This window comes from Podarcis erhardii (assembly GCF_964252035.2).
Source record: "Podarcis erhardii genome assembly, chromosome: 11".
Lineage (NCBI taxonomy): Eukaryota > Metazoa > Chordata > Lepidosauria > Squamata > Lacertidae > Podarcis > Podarcis erhardii.
The window spans coordinates 55,372,480-55,395,171 of record NC_138501.1 but is presented as its reverse complement, the minus strand read 5'-3'; the positions used below and the strand labels follow the sequence as shown (position 1 = coordinate 55,395,171).

The 22,692-nt window shown below is 47.8% G+C and overlaps 1 protein-coding gene across 1 annotated transcript; it reads left to right on the top strand.

The window, feature by feature from the left end:
• Positions 1-1,338: 1,338 nt before the first annotated feature.
• On the top strand, positions 1,339-22,477 carry VCP (valosin containing protein). The gene is made up of 17 exons (XM_081880862.1): positions 1,339-1,476; positions 6,565-6,676; positions 7,090-7,262; positions 8,378-8,520; positions 9,763-9,893; positions 10,871-11,002; positions 12,297-12,399; positions 15,646-15,779; positions 16,403-16,538; positions 17,651-17,763; positions 17,921-18,085; positions 18,188-18,310; positions 19,338-19,550; positions 19,686-19,994; positions 20,599-20,754; positions 20,865-21,019; positions 22,034-22,477. Exons 1-17 carry the CDS (start codon positions 1,460-1,462, stop codon positions 22,137-22,139), a joined length of 2,421 nt encoding a protein of 806 aa, XP_081736988.1. The 5' UTR covers positions 1,339-1,459; the 3' UTR covers positions 22,140-22,477.
• The last annotated feature ends 215 nt before the right edge of the window (positions 22,478-22,692 follow it).

Sequence of the window (22,692 nt, the reverse complement as noted above, 5' to 3'; positions counted from 1 at the left end):
CCCCCCCTCTTTTTATATTCCCTCTTCATTTTTTTCTCCTTTTGTTTTGTATGGTGTCCTCTCCTCCGGGACATTATTGGGATTATACACACAAGGTGATGGATGGTTGGTGAAGGACCCTGAGAGGCAGGGAAGGGAAGAAGTCCCAGAGTAGGAGACTGGGGGAAGAAAGGGGAAGTTCCTAGGTGAGATCTGGAAGGGCCCACCCCTTTTTGCGTTAAGAACTATACAGTGGTACCTTGGGTTACAGACGCTTCAGGTTAAAGACTCCGCTAACCCAGAAATATTACCTCAGGTTAAGAACTTTGCTTCGGGATGAGAACAGAAATCGTGCTCTGGCTGCGTGGTGGCAGCAGGAGGCCCCATTAGCTAAAGTGGTGCTTCAGGTTAAGAACAGTTTCAGGTTAAGAATGGACCTCCAGAACGAATTAAGTTCTTAACTTGAGGTACCACTGTATTTAAGAAAGGACTCTGCATTTTCCTTTCTCTGATTTTATTTAGGTTAGTTTTTTAGTATATTCTAAATAAAATTTTATGGGGGGGGGGGACAACAACCACAACAACGGTGGAACGGACTGCCTTTGAAGGTGCAGAGGTTGGACAGCCATCGGTCAGAGACGCCTTAGCTGGGATTCCTGCCTTGCAGGGGGCTGGGCCAGATAACCCTCTGCGACCCTGAGGTTCTAGGATCCCACGCAGCAGCAGCAGCAGCAGCAACACTGGCGTGGGGGAGCCTCCCCGCCTTCGGAGGCCTCCCTGCGCCAAAGCAGCCCCGCCTCTCCCTGCGGCGCGCTCTGCACATTCTCAGAAGCACTCTCTCCCCAGCCCCGCCTGCCCCTTTATGACGTCACGCGCCCCAGCAAGCCGAGGGGGGAAATCCCCTTCCGGGGCCACGCAGCCCTGCGCGGGGCGCGCGCTCTCCCATTGGCTGCCCCGCCACGCCAATCATCTACTTGTCACGTTGCGACTGGCTGCAGCGCGCCCGTCGCTCTCGGGGGCTCCACCCAATCCGCGCTGCGTTGCCAGGCAGAAAAGGAATCCGGGCGGCGCTCCCCCCCCCCCCACAGACGCCTTTATTCCCCCCTCCCTTTCGCATCGAGGGATTTTTCCGATTGGTCCGCCCGTCCCCGGCGGAATGCGCTACCCGGATGACCCCCCCCCTTCCTCCAACCTCCGGGTCCGGCAGCTTTGCGGCTTTTTTTCCCCGCCCCTCCTTCGGATTGGCCGAGCGGGGCCGGTTTCCTTTTTTCCGATTGGCCGCTGCGGCACCTGTTGCTAGGCAGAGCGCGGCCTAGCACGCCGGGCGGAGCGTCACTCCCGATGAGTCGGCGTTGATCCGTGAGGGGAAAGCGAGCGAGAGAGCGAGAGAGCGAGGGAGGAGAGAGCCAGCAGAGAGCGAGCGAGCGCGGCGCCCAGGCCGAGCCACCCTTCGAGACCCCTGCAGCCGAGCCCTGCCGCCATGGCCTCGGGAGCCGAGTGAGTCTCACGCCGGGGGGGAGGAGAGGAGACCCGCCTGACAGGAGGCGCCCCCCCCCCGGTCTGAGGAGGAAGGCCTCGCCGCCTCCTTCGCTCCCCCACCCCGCGCTCCTACCAGGCCTGGAACGGGGGGCGGGCGGCGGACTGAGGAGACAGAAAAGGCCCCCCCGTTTCCCCCTCCCTCAGCCGCCGCCATTTCTCCCTCCCCCCCCCCCAAGCCTTTTAGCCCTGAGGGGGGAGGGGGCGCCATCATTTCCTCGCGGGGAGGGGGCGCCGGCTCCTTCCTGGCCTCCCCCTCCCCCTCGAGGGGGTCTTTCTGTGGGGGGGGGGTCCGGGGGGGGCGTGAAGCCCCCGGGCGCCGGGGGGGGGGAGGGAGCCGGAGGGAGGCGGCGCTTCCTTCTCGGCGAGGCCACTTCCTGCTCCGCCCGTTCTGCCGAGTCACCCGCCGCCTCCTGGGCCGGCGCTGGGAGGGGAGAGGCGGAGAGAGAGGCCTCTTGGCCCGGGGGCTGGGGGGCTCCCTTCCCCGGCGGATCCAGCGCCGCCTCCCCCCGCCAGGCGCCTCCAGGGCCGCCCTGGCTGGATCTGCCGGCTCAGGGGGCGTCGCCGGGCAGCTTCTGAACGTGGCTCCCCCGAAGGCTTGCTGAATCACGGAGGAGGAGGAGGAGGAAGAGGAGGAGGAAGAGGAAGGGGCCTCCCCAGAAAGGAGAAGACCAGCAGCAGCAAGGAGCCCTTGGGGTTCCACTGGTTATTAAAGAGTTCCTTATTATTCTATTAAAGAAGCCTCTTGAATAAGAAACGAGGGCCTTTAGATTCACACTTGTCAGATATGGGCGAGGGGTCCCTTCTCCCACATGCTGCCAAGTTGCAGGCCAGATGCTTCTATGGTTCTCGACGGATCCTCAAGCCACACTGGCGAGAATGCTTCGCCCGCTGACCTCCGAGGCTCCTGGGCAGCTGCTCTCTTTCTCCCCAGTGCATTACGCCAGGGTAACTGGCCTGGCTGCCCTTAGGTACTTCCAAGCCAAGTCCCCTCTCACGTGGCTGGCTCAGTAAGAGTAGGTGCTCAAGTTGGTCACCCCCGCCCATTGTTCCCAGGGAGAATTGTGGCTGCTAAACTTGCACCTGCTCCGCTTAGCAAAACACACTGCCTCGTGGGATTTTCTCGCTAGTAAGCAAGGTAGCGTGCTGGTGTGCTTCAGTAGGAATTCTTAGCTGTGGCAGCCATCTTGTCATATGGAAGCCACAAAGCATTGGTCATGTGATACCAGCTAGAGAAGGACTCCTTAGGTTCACCACTTCCTGGTCTTAACTCTCAAGTGAACAAGGAATGGAAATAAAACCAATTTGCACATCACTTGCTGATTAGGCTCTTCCATTTTGGCTTGAGCTCCACTGGCTATCAGAGGGAAACATGTTAGGACCAACAAGCTGGTCTTATGCTGTTGGTAGAGTAACTAAATGCTTAGGATAATTTTAAAAATTTCTGTCTTAAAGAGCTCTCAACAGCTATGCCGGGAGAAGTGAGAAACAGTCATGGTTAAGTGACAACAGAAACGGCATTTCACAAAACATTTGTCACCTTGCAAAAATGTACTGTCCATTTTTGGGGGTGGGGGGAGATTTCCTCCAATATGAATAGCAATTGCCAATCAACAGGAAGGTCTGGAAGCATTGTTTTCTTACTTGGCATGATGTCACAACAACTAATTGACTTTGTGGGGTTAGTACAAAGTCTGCTCTGAGCAAACTGCTTCATGCCCTCACTCTGATTTGGCTTTCTGATGTTATGCAGCAAAAAAACCTCATGCCCTTTTAAAAACAGGAATATTGAAGCAGCTGCTGGGAAGTGGGGTGGTGGGACAGTCCAACAATAGCCAAAGTTGTTTCTTACTATTGGCCCATCTATCTCAGTATTGAGCTGACTGGCAGCAGCTCTTTAGGCTTTCAAGCATGAAGTCTTCTCAGCTTTACCTGGAGATGTCAGGGATTGAATCTGGGTATTTTGTGCTCCTATGAACTATGGGCCCGTTTCACATCCTAAAAACACACTTGTATGAAAACAGCACTCTCTTTAAAAAGTGATAACAATAGAAGTCTTGTTCTTGCTTCTTCTAATTCGGCTACATTAAAAAAATCTGATGGCTGAAATAGATAAGTTTGGGGGCACTGAGTTCACAAGGACTCTTTAACTAATCAGTATTGGAATTAATTTTGCATCACTGGGTGCTTCTCAACTTGGCAAACATTGTGAGGTGAAAGGAGCCTTGCCAGCAACTTCCTTTTTAAAACCTTGTAAAGTATGTCTGGATGACTTTGCATGAGAGCAGGAAGATAATTGGCAGGTAGGTAGATGCTTGAGTATTTTCTTCCTGAGGAATTCCCTGGTTTCCAGTCAAAAGTACAAGTATTGGTTCAGCTACTTAAACATACAGGCCTCGAAATAAATGAATCTTAACAGTTTTTAGCTTTTTTCTTAACTAATAGTAAACAGACAGCTGAACCCTTTCCTACTAGCTTTGTTGCCTAGAAAATTTCCTGAACCTTCACAAATTATTATTTGCAAATCTAGGTTTCATCTTCCTTTTGTTGGCTGAAGCTGATTTGTTTTTCTTTTAACCTGGTTGTTCTCAGGTGACATGGTTGAGGCAAGACCAGCTGCTTGAAATTCACAGGTGTCATTGCTGAGATCCTTCCTTCCATTTTTAATGCAGTTACAGCAGCTTGTAAGAACCAACTTTCCGGTTAGCTGTGAAACAACAGATCTCTTCCTCCATAGTCTGCTTGCAGTTAAAATTCCAAATGAAGTGTCTTCTGTGGTAGAGCTAACTGATCCCTTGGCTTTCTAGTATTTCCTCTAGCCAAGTATCTTCCTGAAGATCTGTCAGGAATCTTGATGGCCTGGTTCTAAGAAAGTAGTAGCCACCATGCTGTTATTTGAAACTTCATTGGCACAATGCTTGCTTATTCACCTTTGTGTTTTCTTCGGTTTTCAATTTTTGGATGTTCTGTTGGAGGACTGTCTTCCACTGGAAGTGACCTAGATTGGTACAGCCAACTGTGGATAAATATTAATTTTTTTCCAATAGCCCAAAGTAAATGAACTGAAAAACATTAGAAGAGTGCAGTTAGAGTACTTAAATGTTACCCCAAAGCAGATTCAATACTTTACGTCAAAATTAGTTTACTGGAATTAAGCTTTTTAAGATGTGCAGACTGATTATGTTTCAAGATATGCCCGCTCATTTAAGCTATTCCCTTTCATTATTTAGAGGTGATAAAACTTGAAGGCACTGAAAACTGTTTAACATACCTGAGAAGCTGGGCTTTCCAGGGGTATGCAACGGGGGGTGGGGGGGGGATCGATTACAACCTTTTTAGGGCTGACTGATACTTAATCCATTCCACTTGCTTAGTTTGAATTGCATTATTTCTATTCATCATATGACTGACAATTTTATGAAGCAACTTGTGTCTAATAATGGCATGTTCCCCGCCAAAATATGATGGTGGAGGAAAACCCCCACATTGCATTACTTGACTGCATCACACTTGAGCACTTTAGGTTGCCTGAACAATATCTGGCTTCTCTCTAGTTCTAGAAAGTTGGTCCCAGGCTCCATCTCACCCTCCTCCAAGTTTCGGTTTGCTGGTACCATAACAGTTGTTCTTCATCTTAGTTGTCAGCCTTAACTGGTGTAAACGCATCTGTATTTCCTCAATTGCTGCATATCATTGAAGGCAGATTTAGGAGGGTTGGCTTGGTCTCCTATTTGGCATCCTGCAAAGCATCTACCAGTCACTTCCAGTAGGCTCGCTCATTTCACACTATCCTGTCATGAGTTTCTTAGGAGTTTTCTTCTATTAGTCTTTGCCTATAAGTATATCTGCCAGGGAACAAAATACTTGAACTCCCATTTTCATACCATTCATGTATTTTCTGCTTCAACTTTGCAAAAGAAACGATCAGTTTCACTTTCGTTTTTGGCAATATAAAGCTATGATGTGTCAGTTTCCAGCTTAAGGGTGGAACTGATGAGCTAATGAAACTGTTACCTAGGCCTCCTTCAGTTCAACAAATTCTCAGACTTGTGTTGAAGTTCTTGCTTAGTTTTTAAAAAAACAACCCTTGGACAATTTGGACTGCAAACTGGATATTGTAAGAGACTCTTCAGTGATTCTGCCTCTTCCTAGTGGAAGTGTTTGTAGAGCAGCAAGTGATGGGCTAGGGCTGCTCTTCAACTTCTTAGAACCTTTCCTGTGTGATCCTTCAGGGCTCTAGGTTATCAAGTCTTTGATTTTGCTCTGTATCTGGCCAGGGAGGTTGCCTGCAGGTGATGGTAAAGGGGACTTGTGGCAGTTTTGACTGACAAGGTTTATGACCCACCAAGGCTTAATCGATGGGGTCCAACTTCCCCAACTGTCAACCTTGAAATGTTCGTGGGACCCTCTCTGTGCCTGTACTTTGGGGTTGTTAGGGAGCTTGATGTAGCAGTGTTATTGCTGCAGCAGCTGCACTTCCAGGGCACAAGTCAGGTGCTGGTTTTAGCTCACAGAACCTTAAATGGTTTGAGCAATTAATCTGTGTTGAATTTTGACCTCCATGTGGGAAATGAAATGTTGAGGGCTTACAGAAGGACTTTGGCTATTGTACACCCTTTAGTTCCTCCCCTCTCTTTAGTGTTCTGATTCAGACTAAGCTTGGGCATCTTCTGGGAAGTGTACACAAACATTTTGACAGAATAAGTGTCAAGATTTGCCTAGCGACTGTCACTTAATTGGGGGGGGGCTCTTTTTATGTGGGTTGTTTGCCACATTGCTTTCTTTCTTTTTCTCAATGGTAAGTGGTTTTTGAATTCTTCTGATCTATAACTGCTCAGTAGAAAACAGAGCAGAGGGCATTGTGGGAGAACACCTTGCACTCACATTGTTACTTGTTGTGAATTTTGTTGCATAGAATGTTGTACTTGCCTTTCAACTAGGGTTTGCCTGAGAGAAAACGTAACAAAGAAGCATAGAATGCCGATGGTTGGAGAAGGGTGTGGCTCCGTCTCCTGTGCTCCCAGCAACTCTTGTCTTCTCTTATTACAGTTCCAAGGCTGATGACCTGTCAACTGCAATTCTCAAGCAGAAGAACAGGCCCAATCGGCTAATTGTTGATGAAGCAATCAACGAGGACAACAGTGTTGTGTCACTGTCACAGGTGTGCTCAACATATCAATAGAGAACTATATCACTGAGATGTGCAATTTGTTGGTGACTCTTTGACTGACACAGAACGGAGGAAGCCGTCTCTGAACAGGCTATTTGTATTGCCTATTCTGACTGTTAGTGGCTCAGTGGGTTTTCAGGAAGAGGCTTTACATCATATCTAACACCCCCACACGGTTACAATCATGTACCTGTGGGTTTTCCCAACAGGACACTCTTTCTCCTAAATTTGCCTTTATTCTGCCTTGTATCCCTTCTGCTGATTAATATTTTGTTCTTAACTGGATGCTTTTATCAAACTACTACATTACCAGTTGTAGTCAATTTCAGATCAGCAGAATTAATATACCGATTTGTTTTTAAAATTCAGTTGGGGACCTGCTTTCTCACACTTACTGTTTTCAGGCCAAAATGGATGAATTGCAGCTGTTTAGGGGAGATACAGTCCTGCTGAAAGGGAAGAAGAGGAGAGAGGCAGTGTGCATCGTCCTGTCTGATGACACCTGCTCTGATGAGAAAATCCGCATGAACAGGGTTGTTCGCAACAATCTGAGGGTGCGCCTTGGAGACGTGATCAGGTGAGGTCTGCATGTCCTGTTAAACACACAGAGTTAATTTGGTCAGTAAGCCTGTGGCTAATATGTGGAAAGAGTTGAACAGGAAAACTTCCGAGAAGCTAACTTCTGTGTTCCCTGCTAAGAGGAAAGGAGCCTGTGGTAGGGCTAGGGAATGACATGAAATGGCATGCTTTGAATAGTCTGTGACCTATGGAGACACTTACTCCATTTGGGGGTAAACAATGTCCCCTTTAAATTGACATTGCAAAACAAATTGCCTCACTCCAAAACAAATTGCCTGCTGAAGCTGCCTCATATTCTTATCTCATTAAACCGGTGTACCTATGTAAAAGTGGAGTCTCTGGAATTCCTTTTATCATGAGTTCTGGGGTTCTTATTATCATAATGTTCTTCACTTGGAAAAAATTATGTCAATATTGACATTTCTAAAAATTATGCTGTAGAGTTTGAAGCATTTTGTTCCAGTCCTTTTGCAGAGGGTGGGGGAGAGAAGGAAATTGAAAGAAAAAGTCGGAAGAGCTGGAGGCCGGGGTGGGGCAGAAAACCAATTGGCTAGGAAGCTGCCTTATTACGAGACAGACCGCTGGACCATGTAACTCCTTATTAAGTGAGCTGGTGAGCAGTTGTTCTACAGGGTTTTGGGTGGGGGCCTCTCCCAGCCCTTCCTGGAGATACTTGGTCTTGACCTTCTACATGCAGAGCAGATAGTGTACCCCTGAGCTAAGATCATTCCTGGATGGAAGGGGAAATGACAGTGACGGTCTGTAGCTGAGTGATTGGGCATCTGCTTTGCCCGTAGAAGGTCCCGGGTTCAGTCACTAGCATCTCCGGGTCGGGCTGAGAAAGATTGCCTGCCTGAAACTCCGGAGAGCTGCTGCTCGTCAATGTAGACAATACCAAGCTAGATGTCCCCTTGTCCTGACTGGATGAGAGAGATTCCTATGTTCCTAAGTCCACCATTGAAAAGTTGGAAATGAATAGGAAGTCTGAAGGAAGGGAAAAGGTAGCTGACTGCCCTGTCCTTTTCATTGAGACTGGGAAGTTTCTTGTACATGTTTCTAGTTTGCAAATTGGGGGCCACTTCAGGGTCACAAAGGCACCTTCTTTCTTTCCAGCATCCAGCCTTGTCCAGATGTGAAGTATGGCAAGCGCATCCATGTGCTGCCCATTGATGACACAGTGGAAGGGATCACAGGGAACCTGTTTGAGGTGTACCTCAAGCCATACTTCCTGGAAGCATACAGACCCATCAGAAAAGGTAAGGGCACTAAACCAGCAGAGAAGCTGCTGTGGAGACTACTTCAGACAAGCTTTCTTCAACCTGCGGTCAATCCATGTTTATTATTCTATTAATTGCATTTTTTGTTGGAAACTGGCCCCCTCGGGAAAGGCTGACTCCTCTTCCCAGGCACTCGGGGTCTGTTGCTGATGATCTACCTTGGCTGGTTTCCAGACAGACCAGGGAGGTCTTCAATAAGCGACACCTCCCTCTTGAGAGATGCACACTCCCTTCTCCCTCGCATGCCAGCAGGAGAAAGAAAAACAGTCTGAAAAGTAGTCGATTTCGTTCTACTTTATTCCTGGACTGTACACTGCACGAAACATGACTTCTCTTTCAGAAGCCTCTGCACAACTGACTAACTCCCCCTGTACAGGAACAACAGGAAGATCTCATGCTACACTGAGAACACAACTCTGAGAAGAGCTTTGAACTTCCTGTCCCACGCTCAGACACATCATGCGATGTAAACATCGAGCTGCTTGTTCGCAGCTGCTGGACACTCATATTACAACATTTTTATGCCATCCTGAATTTTTCAGGTGGCAAAGCATGGTCAGGGATCATGAGAGCTGGAGTCCAAAACATCTGAACAGTTTCAGTCCAAGACTATAAACTTTTATTTGGGTTGCTTGTGAGCTGGTGTCTTTGACTAAATTTTCCCAGTTCTGTTTTGCCCCAAATGAAAGTCTGTGGCTTCCTGCCAGGTGCAGTGAACAGTGGTGTTGCAGAAACTGCCTCTAGACCACTATTTGCTGTTTGAAACAGCTGTCAGTGTCTACACTGTAAGTCTAGAGGGTCTTTTGATTGTGAAGCATTGAGAAGTAGCCAAGAGCAAAGGGGCCTTGTTTTGAGCTTCTCTGGTGTGTAGCCAACTTGACAGTTCTGTAGGCCCTATTCAGTCGAGTGAGGCGAGACCGTGCAGTTCTGCCCCCCTCCCCCCTGGTAGTAGTGGACAGGCTGGCTTGCCGCTTCTCCTAGTAGCAACATCCTCCATTCCTGTTCCCTTTGGGGAAGTTCCCAGAGCCACTAGTGCCACTGTGACTTTGTCCTAAACTGTGAGTCTATAGTAAAGGAAGCATCTCCTCAGGAAACCTGCAGCTGCTCCCTCAGTTCTGAGCTTTCTTAAGTAGAGGGATGGGGAACTGTTACAACTCTTGAGAGTACTTGTTTTGGAGGTGGCTGGTGTCTTGACCCTCATTAATATGCTGATAATTTCAGGGGACATCTTCCTTGTGCGTGGAGGGATGCGTGCAGTCGAGTTCAAAGTGGTGGAGACAGACCCCAGCCCATACTGCATAGTAGCTCCAGACACCGTGATTCACTGTGAGGGAGAGCCTATCAAACGAGAGGTGAGTTGAGCAGGCCTCTTCCACAGCTCTCATTCTGTGACTTGGAGTGGGCCGTAAGCAGTGTGGTGGGGAAACAAAGTTGAGGATTAAAAACACTGTCTGCTATTTGGTTCGTGGAGTGAAAGTCCCCCTCTGGGAAGGAAGGCAGAGCTGTTGAATACCAAAGCAGCCGTGTGCTATGTTCCTGTCGAAGGAATTTCCCATTCCCAGCTAAAGTGGTTATTGTAGCTTTGGCACATGTTCCTATGACGGATGAACTGGACAAGGCTGTAGAATGAGATCACTTCCTTGGGTGCTATACCACCCAAATGGGTATCTGGAATAGTGACCGGCTGGTTTTTAACATACTGTCTGTTAGAAGGAAAAGAAAATGTTTGATAACATAGGCTAAGCGCCATGTTGGGAAAAAAATGTTGTTGTTGTTGTTGTTATTTGTATACCACCATTCATCTGAAGATCCCATGGCAGTTAACAACAGGAAAGTACAAAATGAGAATAAGAAATACACAATAAAACAAATATAAATAGACCCTCCCCTTGCACAAACCCATTCAACGCCTGTTGAAGAGAGAGGCTTTTGCCTGGTGCCGAAAGATATGTAATGAAGGCACTAGGCACATCTCCCTGGGGAGAGCATTCCACAAATGGAGAGCCACCACTGAAAAGGCCCGTTCTCATGCTGCCACCCTCCAGACCTCTCGTGGAGGAGGTACATGAAGAAGAGCTTCCAGTGATGCTTGCAGGGTCTGAGTTCATATGTAGAGAAGACGTCCTTGAGGTATTGTGGTCCTGAGCCACAAATAAGCACTCATCCAACTTGACTGGATCTTGGTCCTTAAGTCCTTTTATGAGTTAGCTCATAAAAATATAGTATGCTTGGGACGTAGCATTTCTGAATTTATCAGATATAGTTGTCATACTGCTTTGACCATGAGGTCCTCAGTGCATTTATTCTCTGTCCCTTGAAAACATGCCAGGATGAAGAGGAGTCCCTGAATGAAGTGGGCTATGATGACATTGGAGGCTGTCGAAAGCAGTTGGCTCAGATCAAGGAAATGGTTGAGCTGCCTCTCCGGCACCCTGCTCTCTTTAAGGCTATTGGTGTGAAGGTAAGTATCTGGCCCCACGCATGATGGGTTGGACTCTGTGTGGGTAGCAAACATGTCCTGCAGGTGCTGCTTCTGCTCGGGTGTGCATGTACTAAGGAATGCTAGAGCCCTGCTTCAAGAGTGTTCTGATAACATGCGCTGGTGTATTTGTATATTTAATAAAATCTGTATATGCCTTGATTGTAGAAAATCTCAAAGGTACTTTGCGAATAGAATAAAATAACAAAAATGTTAGTAAAAGCAGCTGTTTAAAGCTTTCAAATCGTCATTAAAGTCAGCAATAACCTAGAGACAGATTAAAATGCATATAAATATTCTGCATATGTTGGTAGGCTTGTCCAAACAAAAATGTTTTTAGCAAGCACTGGAAGATCACAATGAAGGTGAAAATTGAGGCAGCGTCTTCATTGCCACCTGCCCACCCAGGCAAATAGGAGTGCCACCTTCCATCACTGTATACAACTGGGAGATCAGGGCCACAGATAGTAAACTAAGGCCTGGGTGTATGCACATCCCACCCTGTCAGAAGGAAGATGATAAATCCCCTCCCAACTCTTCTCCCCCTGCCGCTCCCTCGGGGGGCAAGGGGGAACCCCAGCAGACCAAACTTCCCCTCAGCCAGGCTCTCCCCCTGGGAGAGGGACGCAGGACTGTCTTCCACAATGTCTGGCCATGGGGATGGGGGCATTCACCTGTCTCTGTGGCTCCTTAAATGGTGGTGAATCCCTTTGGCATCATCCCCTGTCTGCATTCACCCAGCCAGCAATCAAGCAGTGCCCCATGCTACAGTCAGCACAGTCACATTTGCCTGCAGGCAGGTAACCATGCAGGTCAAACGAAGTTCTGCAGTGAAAACCCACACGCTCTTGCTGACTGGGAGAGCAGACCAGGCACAGATCAGGATGGTGCAAAGCAGCCCTTCCTTGCTTAGTCCTCTGTGGTGTACATAGGTGCCGAGTGTGCGGGGCTGTGGGTGCTCCAGCCCCCACAACATTCCCCATTACAGGACTGGCCACAAATGTTTATGCCGGGAGGCACGCGGTCTGACATCGGCACCCTTGCTGATGTGCACATGTGATGTCAGGTGTACACTCCGGCGGGTGTGCCGACGTCAGACTCACGCGTGCCTGTGGCGTGCGCAGCCCCAGGCACCCACGGTCCTAGGGCCAAGCTGGCGATGTATGGTACTGGTTGATCCCAGACTGCACAGATGCTTTCTGGATAGCACTGCTGGTCTTTACCAGAATTTGGATTTAACCCTCAAATGCTAAGCAACGTACCTGCCTTTCTCTAGCCTCCCCGTGGAATCTTGCTGTATGGTCCACCGGGTACTGGGAAGACCTTGATTGCCCGAGCAGTGGCTAATGAGACTGGAGCTTTCTTCTTCCTCATCAACGGTGAGTGCCTGGGAGCAGCTTCATGGTTTTTGTTTTATTTATCCAAGTTTATATAGTGTTTGATAAAGCCTTAAATTGGTTTACAAAAAAACCCATTAAAATTATCAATAAAAGACATTTAAAACCGGTATTTAATTAAAATCGACAGTAAGCTAAAACAGATTAAAGCACATGTAGCTTCTGCATGCCTGGATAGGTTTTCCTTTGTGTTTTAAGCCAGTTTTGGAAAAGTGTAGTGAAGGCACCCACATCATCATCATCATCATCATCATTAAAATTTGTATATCGTCCTTATAACCACAGATCTGAGGGTGATTCACAACATAAAATCACAATATAAAAAGCACATAATACATAATAAAAATGAAAACAGACAATGCAATAATCCCCCTGGTCCATAAGCAGGGAGTTGCAAAGGCTAGATGCTGCCACGCTTACTTGCAACTGTGGAATGAGTCTCATGTAGCATTGATGACAGTGACAGTTCCACAGAGCGAAGCGGTTGAGCGGGCACCTCTAGAGTAAGGTAATCCTGCAAGTAAACTGGTCCCAAAACTGTACCGGGCTCTATGCCTTGAACTTGTTCTTGTAGCAAATTGGTAATCAGTGCCCATCTCTGAGCAGAGATATTATATGCTAACAGGGTCTTACTACTATCAGCAGCTGTGCTGCAGCTTTCTAAACTAACTACAGCTTCTGGATCAGGTGTAAGGGAAGCCCCCCGTAAAGTGCATTGAAGTCACCATGTTTGAGTTGCTGTGGTCATGTTCACCTTCACGTTGACTCCTTCAGCTGTATGGTTAGCTTGATATTGAGCAAAAGGCAATGAGGTGGAGAGCAAGTGAGCCTTTCAAGTAGATCCTGTTTTAAAAATGTCTTTCCTTGTGGACAAGAGCTTTCACAAGAGTTAAATTCTCAGTATGGAGGATTCCTTGCTAAAATTACATCTCAGTTTCAGTATTTGTATCTTTTTTCTGTTGGATGAGACTGCATCATATTGTGTATTTCTGCCAGGTGCTTTTGGGCAGTTTTTGGTATACTTGTGCTTCCTAGCCAGCTTGTAGTGATATGCAGCTCCCCCCTGCTGTGCTCTCCTTCTTTGAAGCTGTTTCCCTCCACCTTTCGATATTAGTACTAAAGGGAGTTCTGTAAAATCCTGGATAAAGGCCAGAAGAGTGCTGCATTGAGCACATGCTTATCAGTCTAGAAACTGACACAGACTCTTCAGTTATTAGGTGACCTCAAAATAACCTAAATAAATAGCAAATGTTATCCATGCAACTGACAATGTAGGGCAACAGCTCAAAATTACAATGTAGGCAGTAAATAAAATATAACAATATATCAAAATGCACCACTTTAACAGAACATAGTACTAAACTCTTGGAAACAGCTGCCCATTTTCAGTTATAAGATCTCAACTCAGCCTTGCTTCAGGGGAGGATCCTTATTCTTCCCTTGGGTGCTGGGTGTTTATGAAAGGCTTTGCCAAACTCAGTTGTCAATAGAGAACCTGTCTCCTTGGAAACCTCACTTGCCCCTTGAGGAGCCTAAAGGAAGTACTTTGATCTATGCAGTGCAATTTCAGGTGAATAGAAAGTGGTGAGTCTACTCTCTATTTTTGAATCGAAAATAGCTGCATCAGTCTGCAGAGGTTCATTGGCTCAGTTCACACACAGCATTCAGCCAATCCATGACTTGACATGTGTGTGCAGGCTCCCGGACAGGAGATGGCAGCCACTTTGTCCGTCTGGTCTGCTGCTGCATTTTTGTGAGTTGAACCATGGCTTGGCTTATCATGTTGTCTTGTTTCAGACAAACCACAAGCAGTAAAAGAAGAATAGACCTTGGTTACAGCTTGTGGCATGTCTGGAGTGAGACAAACTGTGAGCTTAGGTTTACAGAACATGCCAATCCAATCCCTGGCTTAGCTCACAGCAGGGCGGCACCAGCAGCATGGCTGGGAGAGGAGCTAAGCAGCCATGATCTTCCCTCCGGGAATCTACACTCTTGCACATTCACACTAAGCCATAGTTGCATGTTAATAGAGTCATTGAAAGGCAGAGAGGAGAAATGGAAAGCCAGGATACGGAGCAGCTGGAGTGGTTCCCAGATTGGCAGTTTGGGGCTGCCACTGTTGATCAGCTCAGGTGTTGGGTTGGAAAGGAGTTTGAGTGCCACGTGGACAGTGTTATGGACAAACTGTCCAACTGGGGTGACGAGCCAAATAATATCACACCACAGGTGGAAAAAGAAAAGGTTTATTCAGACTGCAGTCAGAAGATACAGGGGAAATCGAGTTCCAAATCACGTACAAAGGTTGCACGGCAAGGATCACACAGATTTATACATTTCAAATGCGTTGGTTCCAACTTGGTCACCTGGCTAAGGGGGTGGTGGCATGTTTGGGGATTTCTCTAGCTCTTTCTGCTGATTATTAACTTGGTCAGTACCACAGTTAGAAACTGATATATGAAAGCTAGGAGCTAAAGGGCGCCTTAAACCGAGGTTATGGGTGCGACAACAGAATGTCTATGTGCCCCTTTTTTAAACAAGAATACAAAGCTGGAAATGAATGAATTGCAGCTAAGATACTATGTTCATTTTTCACATGGTCTAGCCCTTCCCCTGCCCACCCCCCTAATATTCTTAAGAGAGTAGCTGGCAGTGGGGAGGCAGAAAAAGATCCTCCTTTCCTTCCATTCTGCTGTTTTAATCTGAAATCGTAGGCCCAGTACTGCACCCACAACTAGAAACTGCTCACACTGATGAAATTCCCTGTTACAAAATGCACCTAGAACAATGGGAGTGTCGAACGTTGGTCAGAGAAAAGGACATAGTCACGAGATAGGGGAGTTTGGTGCCAGCAGCCTTCTGAAAGCTTTTGCTGACCACTGCAATGTAGTGCTTATGGGAGATTAGTCAGGAGGGTGAAAAAGCAACAGACAAATCAAAAGTTTTGGCTCTTCCCCATTCAAGCTGGGTTAAAAGGTTACTGGGAAGGCCAAAACTAATATAGCTTGCTTGCTTCTAGCTAATTTCTGAGGCCAAAGCTAAAGACCGCTGTATTTAGAAAGATGGGGTCTCTTGCCTGATATATGAGATGAAGCTGGGGTCTCTTTGGTTTTCCTCTTCTCAGGTTCCTACCAGCAGTGCTGCTTTAAACAGGACTGTGACTTGGGTTTGTCATTTGCGCCTGCTGTCACCTTCTTCCTCTTTAAGTAACACACTGCCATTTTCCCACAGGGCCTGAGATTATGAGCAAGTTGGCGGGTGAGTCAGAGAGCAACCTGCGGAAGGCCTTTGAGGAAGCGGAGAAGAATGCTCCGGCAATCATCTTCATTGATGAGCTGGATGCCATTGCTCCAAAAAGAGAGAAGGTGAGTCTTCTGCCAATCCGTTGATGGAGCACTTGGAGAAGGGATGCTTGAGCAAGTGGTGAGTGATAGGCTGGGGCGCAGGTGGCGCTTGGCTGTCCCAAGGCATGTTGAAGGCCCTCAGTCTGGACTTAAGCTCACCGAATGTTCTGTCTCCTGCAATCAGGTATTGTGAGGAAGCTTAGCGTTCTTATGATTTGCATGGCAGAGGAGCTACACTTCAGTGCTGGGCCCAGTTAGGTTTTCTGCTTTGTAAATGGACCTTCTGAGAGGAGGGTTAGGCAGCACACCTACCCATTCTAGATGATGAGGATGATGGTGGTGATGATAAGAATTCTTGCCACAGTAGTAATAGTAATTTATTACTTGTTCCCTTCCCATCTGACTGGTTTTCCCAGCCACTTTGGGCAGCTTGCAACAGAAAGGAGTTAGTGTTGGGTTGCCAGCATTTTCCTCCAGTTTGCATTTGATCCCATGTTTGCCCTAGAATTACTACTTGGTTTTTAAGCTTGCTTTTTGGTGGCCAGGGGAAAGGGTGGCTGGTGGTGAAGCTGTACCCCAACTTGTGCCTTGGGATCGGGCGCTTTCCTAGCAGATCTTCACACTATCGGCTGTTCTCTCCACAGACACATGGCGAAGTAGAACGGCGCATTGTGTCTCAGTTGCTTACACTTATGGATGGCCTGAAGCAGCGAGCGCATGTGATTGTAATGGCTGCTACCAACAGACCCAACAGCATTGATCCAGCACTCCGGCGATTTGGTAACTAGGCTTGTTCTGTTGTGAGGGTGTTACAGTGTGGCAGATGTTGGCTCAATACTTGCAATAGTCTGTGGGTAACTTAAGTACTAGAGCAGACCTGCACAAAGCATGGATGCGGTGCAGTCTCCTTTATTAGTATTCTTAGCCCCTGGGAGAAATTTCAGGTTTGTACAGGTTGTAAACTCCCAGTGCCACTTAAAAATGGAAAGCTGTGTACTGTGCAAATCACAATTCTCCTTTGCTTAGACTTTCACATGATAGTGAGGGTACAGACGTGGTGACAGGAGAGGAATCGTAGCAGTGTAGCATTGTCAAGCTGGAAGGGACCCTGAGGGTCATCTAGTCCAACCCCCTGCAATGCAGGAATATGCAGCTGTCCCGTATGGGATTGAACCTGCAACCTTGGTGTTATCAGTACCATTCTCTAACCAGAGAGCTGATTGGCCCACCATCCAACTGAGACTCTTGCCTAGTTCATATATGCAGCAGAAATGAATAAAAAAAACCATTTCACTTCTAGCTGCACCTGGGGATTTTCATGTGTGATTGCTGCTATGTAGAAAAACAGCATATTAAGGAAGGCTAAACTTGACCCTTTAAAAAACAAAAACAAAACTAGCCTTCCTCTGATAAATATGAGAGAATGTGGAAAGCAGGATAAGTAACATTGACCCCATTAACCTTCTCTTTAAAATGTATGTAATTATGCTTGGGACAGGGTGTCTGTGGAGTGTTAATGGCAGCTAATTTAACAAGTTGGATCAAGTAACTTCCTTTTTCTTTCTTTTTTACTGAAAGAGGCCTCTTTTCTTACTTTGGTTTTAAAACACATATTCTCTGAAATTGAGTGGAGTTTCTTTTCAAGTCAATATTCATACAAACACAGCCTGAAAGCACACTGCTGAGATAAAGCTGCTTCACTTGTTAAACATCACCTTGTTACCTTGTGGGGAATGTCCATTAACTGTTGTGTTTCCCTGAGGTCTTTTTAACACCCAATGCTCCCATTTTGCTGTTCTGCCGCATGGGGGCTTGGCCTTGGTGGCCTTTGTGCATGGGGGAGTGACGAAAGTACAGAAGCAAATGTCAGTGTTGATATTGGTGCCCCGCAGGTCGCTTTGATAGGGAGGTGGACATTGGCATTCCTGATGCTACTGGCCGCCTGGAGATCTTGCAGATTCACACCAAGAACATGAAGCTGGCTGATGATGTTGATCTGGAACAGGTTCGTTGGTTTCTTTTCTTGCCCCTATGTGATAAGGCTCACAAGCGTCATGATTTTTGGGGTCTTCTTGAGTGGTTGGAGCAGCTGGGTTCCTTTTCCTCAAGGAACTGCCGCTTGGAGCACCTGCTTACTCCTGCTTCTTCTTCCCTTGCTTCAGGTGGCTAATGAGACCCACGGCCACGTGGGTGCAGACTTGGCTGCTTTGTGCTCAGAGGCAGCTCTTCAGGCCATCCGGAAGAAGATGGATCTCATCGACCTTGAGGATGAGACCATCGATGCTGAAGTGATGAACTCGTTGGCTGTGACCATGGATGACTTCAGGGTAAGGGGGATGCGTCCATGTCTTCTCTCTCTGGGTGTGGGGGATCATGCCGGCAAATTGTGCATGTGTCAATGAACCACCTCTTTCCACCTCTCCTTGCAGTGGGCCCTGAGCCAGAGCAACCCCTCAGCCCTGCGCGAGACAGTGGTAGAAGTGCCACAAGTTACTTGGCAAGACATTGGAGGCTTGGAAGACGTCAAGCGAGAACTGCAGGAGCTTGTACAGGTGAGGCTGTTGATGTCAGACTCCCAGTTACCATCATTAGACCAAGCTGAGGGCCTAGTCATAGGCAGCAGCATTGGTTATCAGTCACTCTTTTGCATAGGAAAATATAAATCGTTCTTTAAATATAAATAGATGCTACATTGGCAGGATATTGGGGGGGGGGCGAGCCTGCTAACCAGATGTTCTTTGAACTTCTACTGTTTCTTGGTTAAAAGTGTAGGAGGTAGTCCTGACTAAGGCCTGCACATAGCTCTTGCACACCCTTCCAGTTACTGAACAGGGAGGCCCCACTGTCGCATAAGCCTTCTCTGTTCTCTTGGCTGTTTAAGTGTATCTTGCTTGAATGGTTCTGTTTCTAATGCCTGCCAAGTCTTTTTACAAAACTCAGAGCCCTGTAATGAGACCTGCAGGTTTAGGGCCACATACTTGCCAAGGAACGTGGCTTATGTACTTTCTCTGCATTTACAAACGCAGCTGGCGATGTTCCTTTAGGATCCTGGGGGTAGCGCTCTCATGGCTGACTTCAGAACAGAAGATCTCACTTTCTCTGAGCTTTTAAGCTGGATTGTTTTCAGTCACAGCATTACTTGTATGTCATTTATGTTTGGCACCATATGGCTGCTCCAGTGTAAGCATCAGTTATATAATTTTGGGTCGTGCGTTTGTGGTGAGATTAACAACCATGACGCCATAAAATCCTCAATCTGCTGACCCCCAGGCCTTTTTACCAGGGTCACCAGCTTGTGCTCATCCAGTAGGTGAGGGGATGCCGGCTTATACTCCCAGGCTCTTCTGTAAGAAGAAGTAGCAGCAGCAGCAGCATGTGTGAGGAAAGAACAGATGTCCAACTCTGAGCGGATGTTGCACCTCTGCCTCTCTGTGGCTCAGTGAAGCATTGCTTGCTACTACAGAGCCCTTCCCAAGTGCTCCACGGCCACACAGTGTGGCGAGGCTCTGAGCTCAGGATGTTCTCTCCTCCCTTCCCTTTAACCTTGTGGGGCTGATACTGATCTTCTTCCTTCCACAGTATCCAGTAGAGCATCCTGACAAATTCCTTAAGTTTGGCATGACCCCCTCCAAAGGGGTGTTGTTCTATGGGCCTCCTGGCTGTGGAAAGACCCTGCTGGCCAAAGCCATTGCCAACGAATGCCAGGCCAACTTCATCTCTATCAAGGGTCCAGAACTGCTCACCATGTGGTTTGGAGAGTCCGAGGCCAACGTGCGGGAGATCTTTGACAAGGTACAGCTCTCCGTGCTGGATTTCCCCTGTAGGGTGGCCCCTTTTCACACTGGCATTTCCATGCCAGGTCTGGCGAGTTGGTTTCCCAGTGCTTGCATGTTTTGAGGTCTGACCAAGCATCCTTCCTCCACGCAGGCCCGCCAAGCAGCTCCCTGTGTGCTGTTCTTTGATGAGCTGGACTCCATTGCAAAGGCCCGTGGTGGGAACATAGGGGATGGTGGTGGCGCCGCAGACAGAGTCATCAACCAGATCCTAACAGAGATGGACGGCATGTCAACCAAAAAGAACGTTTTCATCATTGGCGCCACTAACCGGCCGGACATCATTGATCCCGCCATCCTGCGCCCTGGGCGCCTGGACCAGCTGATCTACATCCCACTGCCTGATGAGAAGTCTCGTGTGGCCATTCTCAAGGCCAACCTGAGGAAATCGCCTGTTGCCAAGGCAGGTTTGGGACTGACAGGAATGCTGTGGGGGGTGGGGTACAGATAAATGTCACTTTTTGTGTCTGCAGAGAACTTAGGAGTCCTGCAGAGATCAGAGGTCATGACTTGGACCATGACGCAACTTTATTTAGCCTTCTGACGCCCCTCCAGTTTTTAATCAAGATGCATTGAAATATTTGCTTGCCAATTCTTCATGGTGGGAAAAGAAAAATTAATTTGCATTAGAGTGAAGGATGGGATATCATTAAAAAAAGAAATTCACCATCTCACAGTTCATAGAATCTTAAGAGTTGGGAGGTACCCAAGGGTCATCTAGTCCAACCCTTCCTGACAACTGATTAAAGTTACTTTGTTCTGACAAACATTTGTCTTACTAGGCAATTGATTTCTGTTTTATGTAGTAAACCTCATTTTAAAATGTTTGTTTTTATCTGCTGCGCCTGTTTTTTGTTGCTGTTGTTTTACGCAGTTTTATTTCTTTTTATGCGGTGCTTTTGTTTTTCCTTGCTGTCATACACTGCCCTGCATGATGGAAATGCATTGGAAGGGCAGGGGATAAGTTGGCTTTATAAATTAATGTGGGACCTCCCGTGTTTCCTCAGGACGTGGACCTGGATTTTCTGGCGAAGATGACCAATGGCTTTTCAGGAGCCGATTTAACCGAAATTTGCCAGCGGGCCTGTAAGCTGGCCATCCGGGAGTCTATTGAGAATGAGATCAGGCGGGAGAGGGAGAGGCAGACCAACCCTTCTGCCATGGTGAGTGTCTTTGGACTTGTGGTGGATATTAACTCTTGGGGTGGGAAGGGGGGGTTGACCGTGGCTGTTGGTGGCACCTTGTGCTCCTAACTGTGACTTTGCCGGTTTAGGAAGTGGAGGAGGATGACCCAGTCCCTGAGATCCGGCGTGATCACTTTGAGGAGGCCATGCGCTTCGCCCGCCGCTCAGTCAGCGACAACGATATCCGCAAATATGAGATGTTTGCACAGACCCTTCAGCAGAGCCGCGGCTTTGGTAGCTTCAGGTGAGCAGAGCATCTTGGCATGGACTTTGTGTCCTCCCTCTTAGTAGCTCTTCATATTACATGGGACTTCATTTATGACCCTGGGTTTTTGGAGAGGTCCAAAAGAGGTCCACCACAGCTGGTGTCAAAAATGTGCAACTTGTGGTTCTGTGGTGTACAGAGCTGCTTTTCCTACTGGGCCTTTGCACAGTACCTGCTGTCAGAAAAGTGCTGTCCACATTCCAAAACCTATCTTGCCTTACAGCTCCCATTAGACGGGACGAGGAATGCAGTGATTGCCATCGCTACTTGTGTTTCCCCAGTACGAGGTGTTGGGTCCCCCCCCCCTTATCAATATGATATTTGCAGCTTTTGGAAGAGTATGTTTATGGGAATCCGTGAATTAACCTTTATTTATTTTTTTACCAAAATGGCATGACTGTTGTGCAGGTTTAAGCTGCTTGGTACTTAGAGTTTAGTGAGAGGGGACTGGATCTGTTTGTAGATCTCTTCCCTCTGTAGCCCAGCACTGCTGCTGTATCCCCTCCCCTCCCTGTTGCTACCCAGAATCCCTGTCATCCTGAGGTGTCCCTTGTAGCTCTGTGCCTTCACGACAGAGTGAAGGGCCTGCATGGAACTGAGCAGAGGGGGAACCCATTTGTGTGGCTCCTCCTTCCACAGCAAGGTGTAAAATGGGATGAAGCATACAGGACATGTGATGTCTTGACGCTTGGCCAGAGAGCCAGAAACCCAGAGGGCTCTGAGAGGACACTTTGAGGTAGGGTGTCTGCCATGCATTTCTGTGCCACAGCGAAGGTGGGGAACTGGATCTGGCCAGAGGGCCAGACCCAGAAGTGGCCAGCTGTTGAGGGCCACTTTGACAGGTCAGGTAATTTGAGACTTTTGAGCCACAGCTGCGAAGGGAGAACTGGTCATGGGGAAGAAGGTGGCTGTGGCTTACCCCAAGCAGCCTTGATGGCCTCCTGCTCCGTGGAAGGTATTCAACAGCTGCTCTTCTCTGGCTCTTCTTTGCAGATTCCCATCAGGTAACCAGGGTGGTGCTGGACCCAGCCAGGGCACCGGAGGCGCCGGTGGTGGGAACGTATACAGTGAAGACAACGATGACGACCTCTATGGTTAAAGTGCTGCCAGAGTGGACCAAACTGCAGAGCAGGCCGTGTTGTACAGGGCGATTCCAATGGTCAGTGGACTCCTGGCTTCTTCATTCCTTGGTCAGACCCGTGTAGCTGCGTGCCAGACTCTGTCAGCAGGAGTCTGTTGCTGCTGCTGCAAATGCAATGTTGGTTGGGAGGCAGGTGGGCGGGCAGTTGAGGAACTGACTACACTTCTGGGAAATTTCTGTTCTAGTTTTATGGCAGAATCAGCAGCTTTAGCAACGGGTACAATAGCCTGTAAAAACAAAATGTTTAAAAGTTTAAAACCCACAAAAATAAATTAAAAAAAATCCCATAAGTTCAAGTTGGCATTGGTCTTCCTTCCTTCCTTCCTTCCTTCCTTCCTTCCTTCCTTCCTTCCTTCCTTCCTGTTGGTCGTTTTTCTGCTGCTTTGCCAACCGGGCTCTTGGCAAAGCTGCCTGTGCAGTTGTAGGACAGCAGGACTCCCAGTGCTTTTAACAGTCAGTTTGTACAGGACTCCCAGGGATTCTTTCAGTAGAAAATATTTAAAGTTTGCCA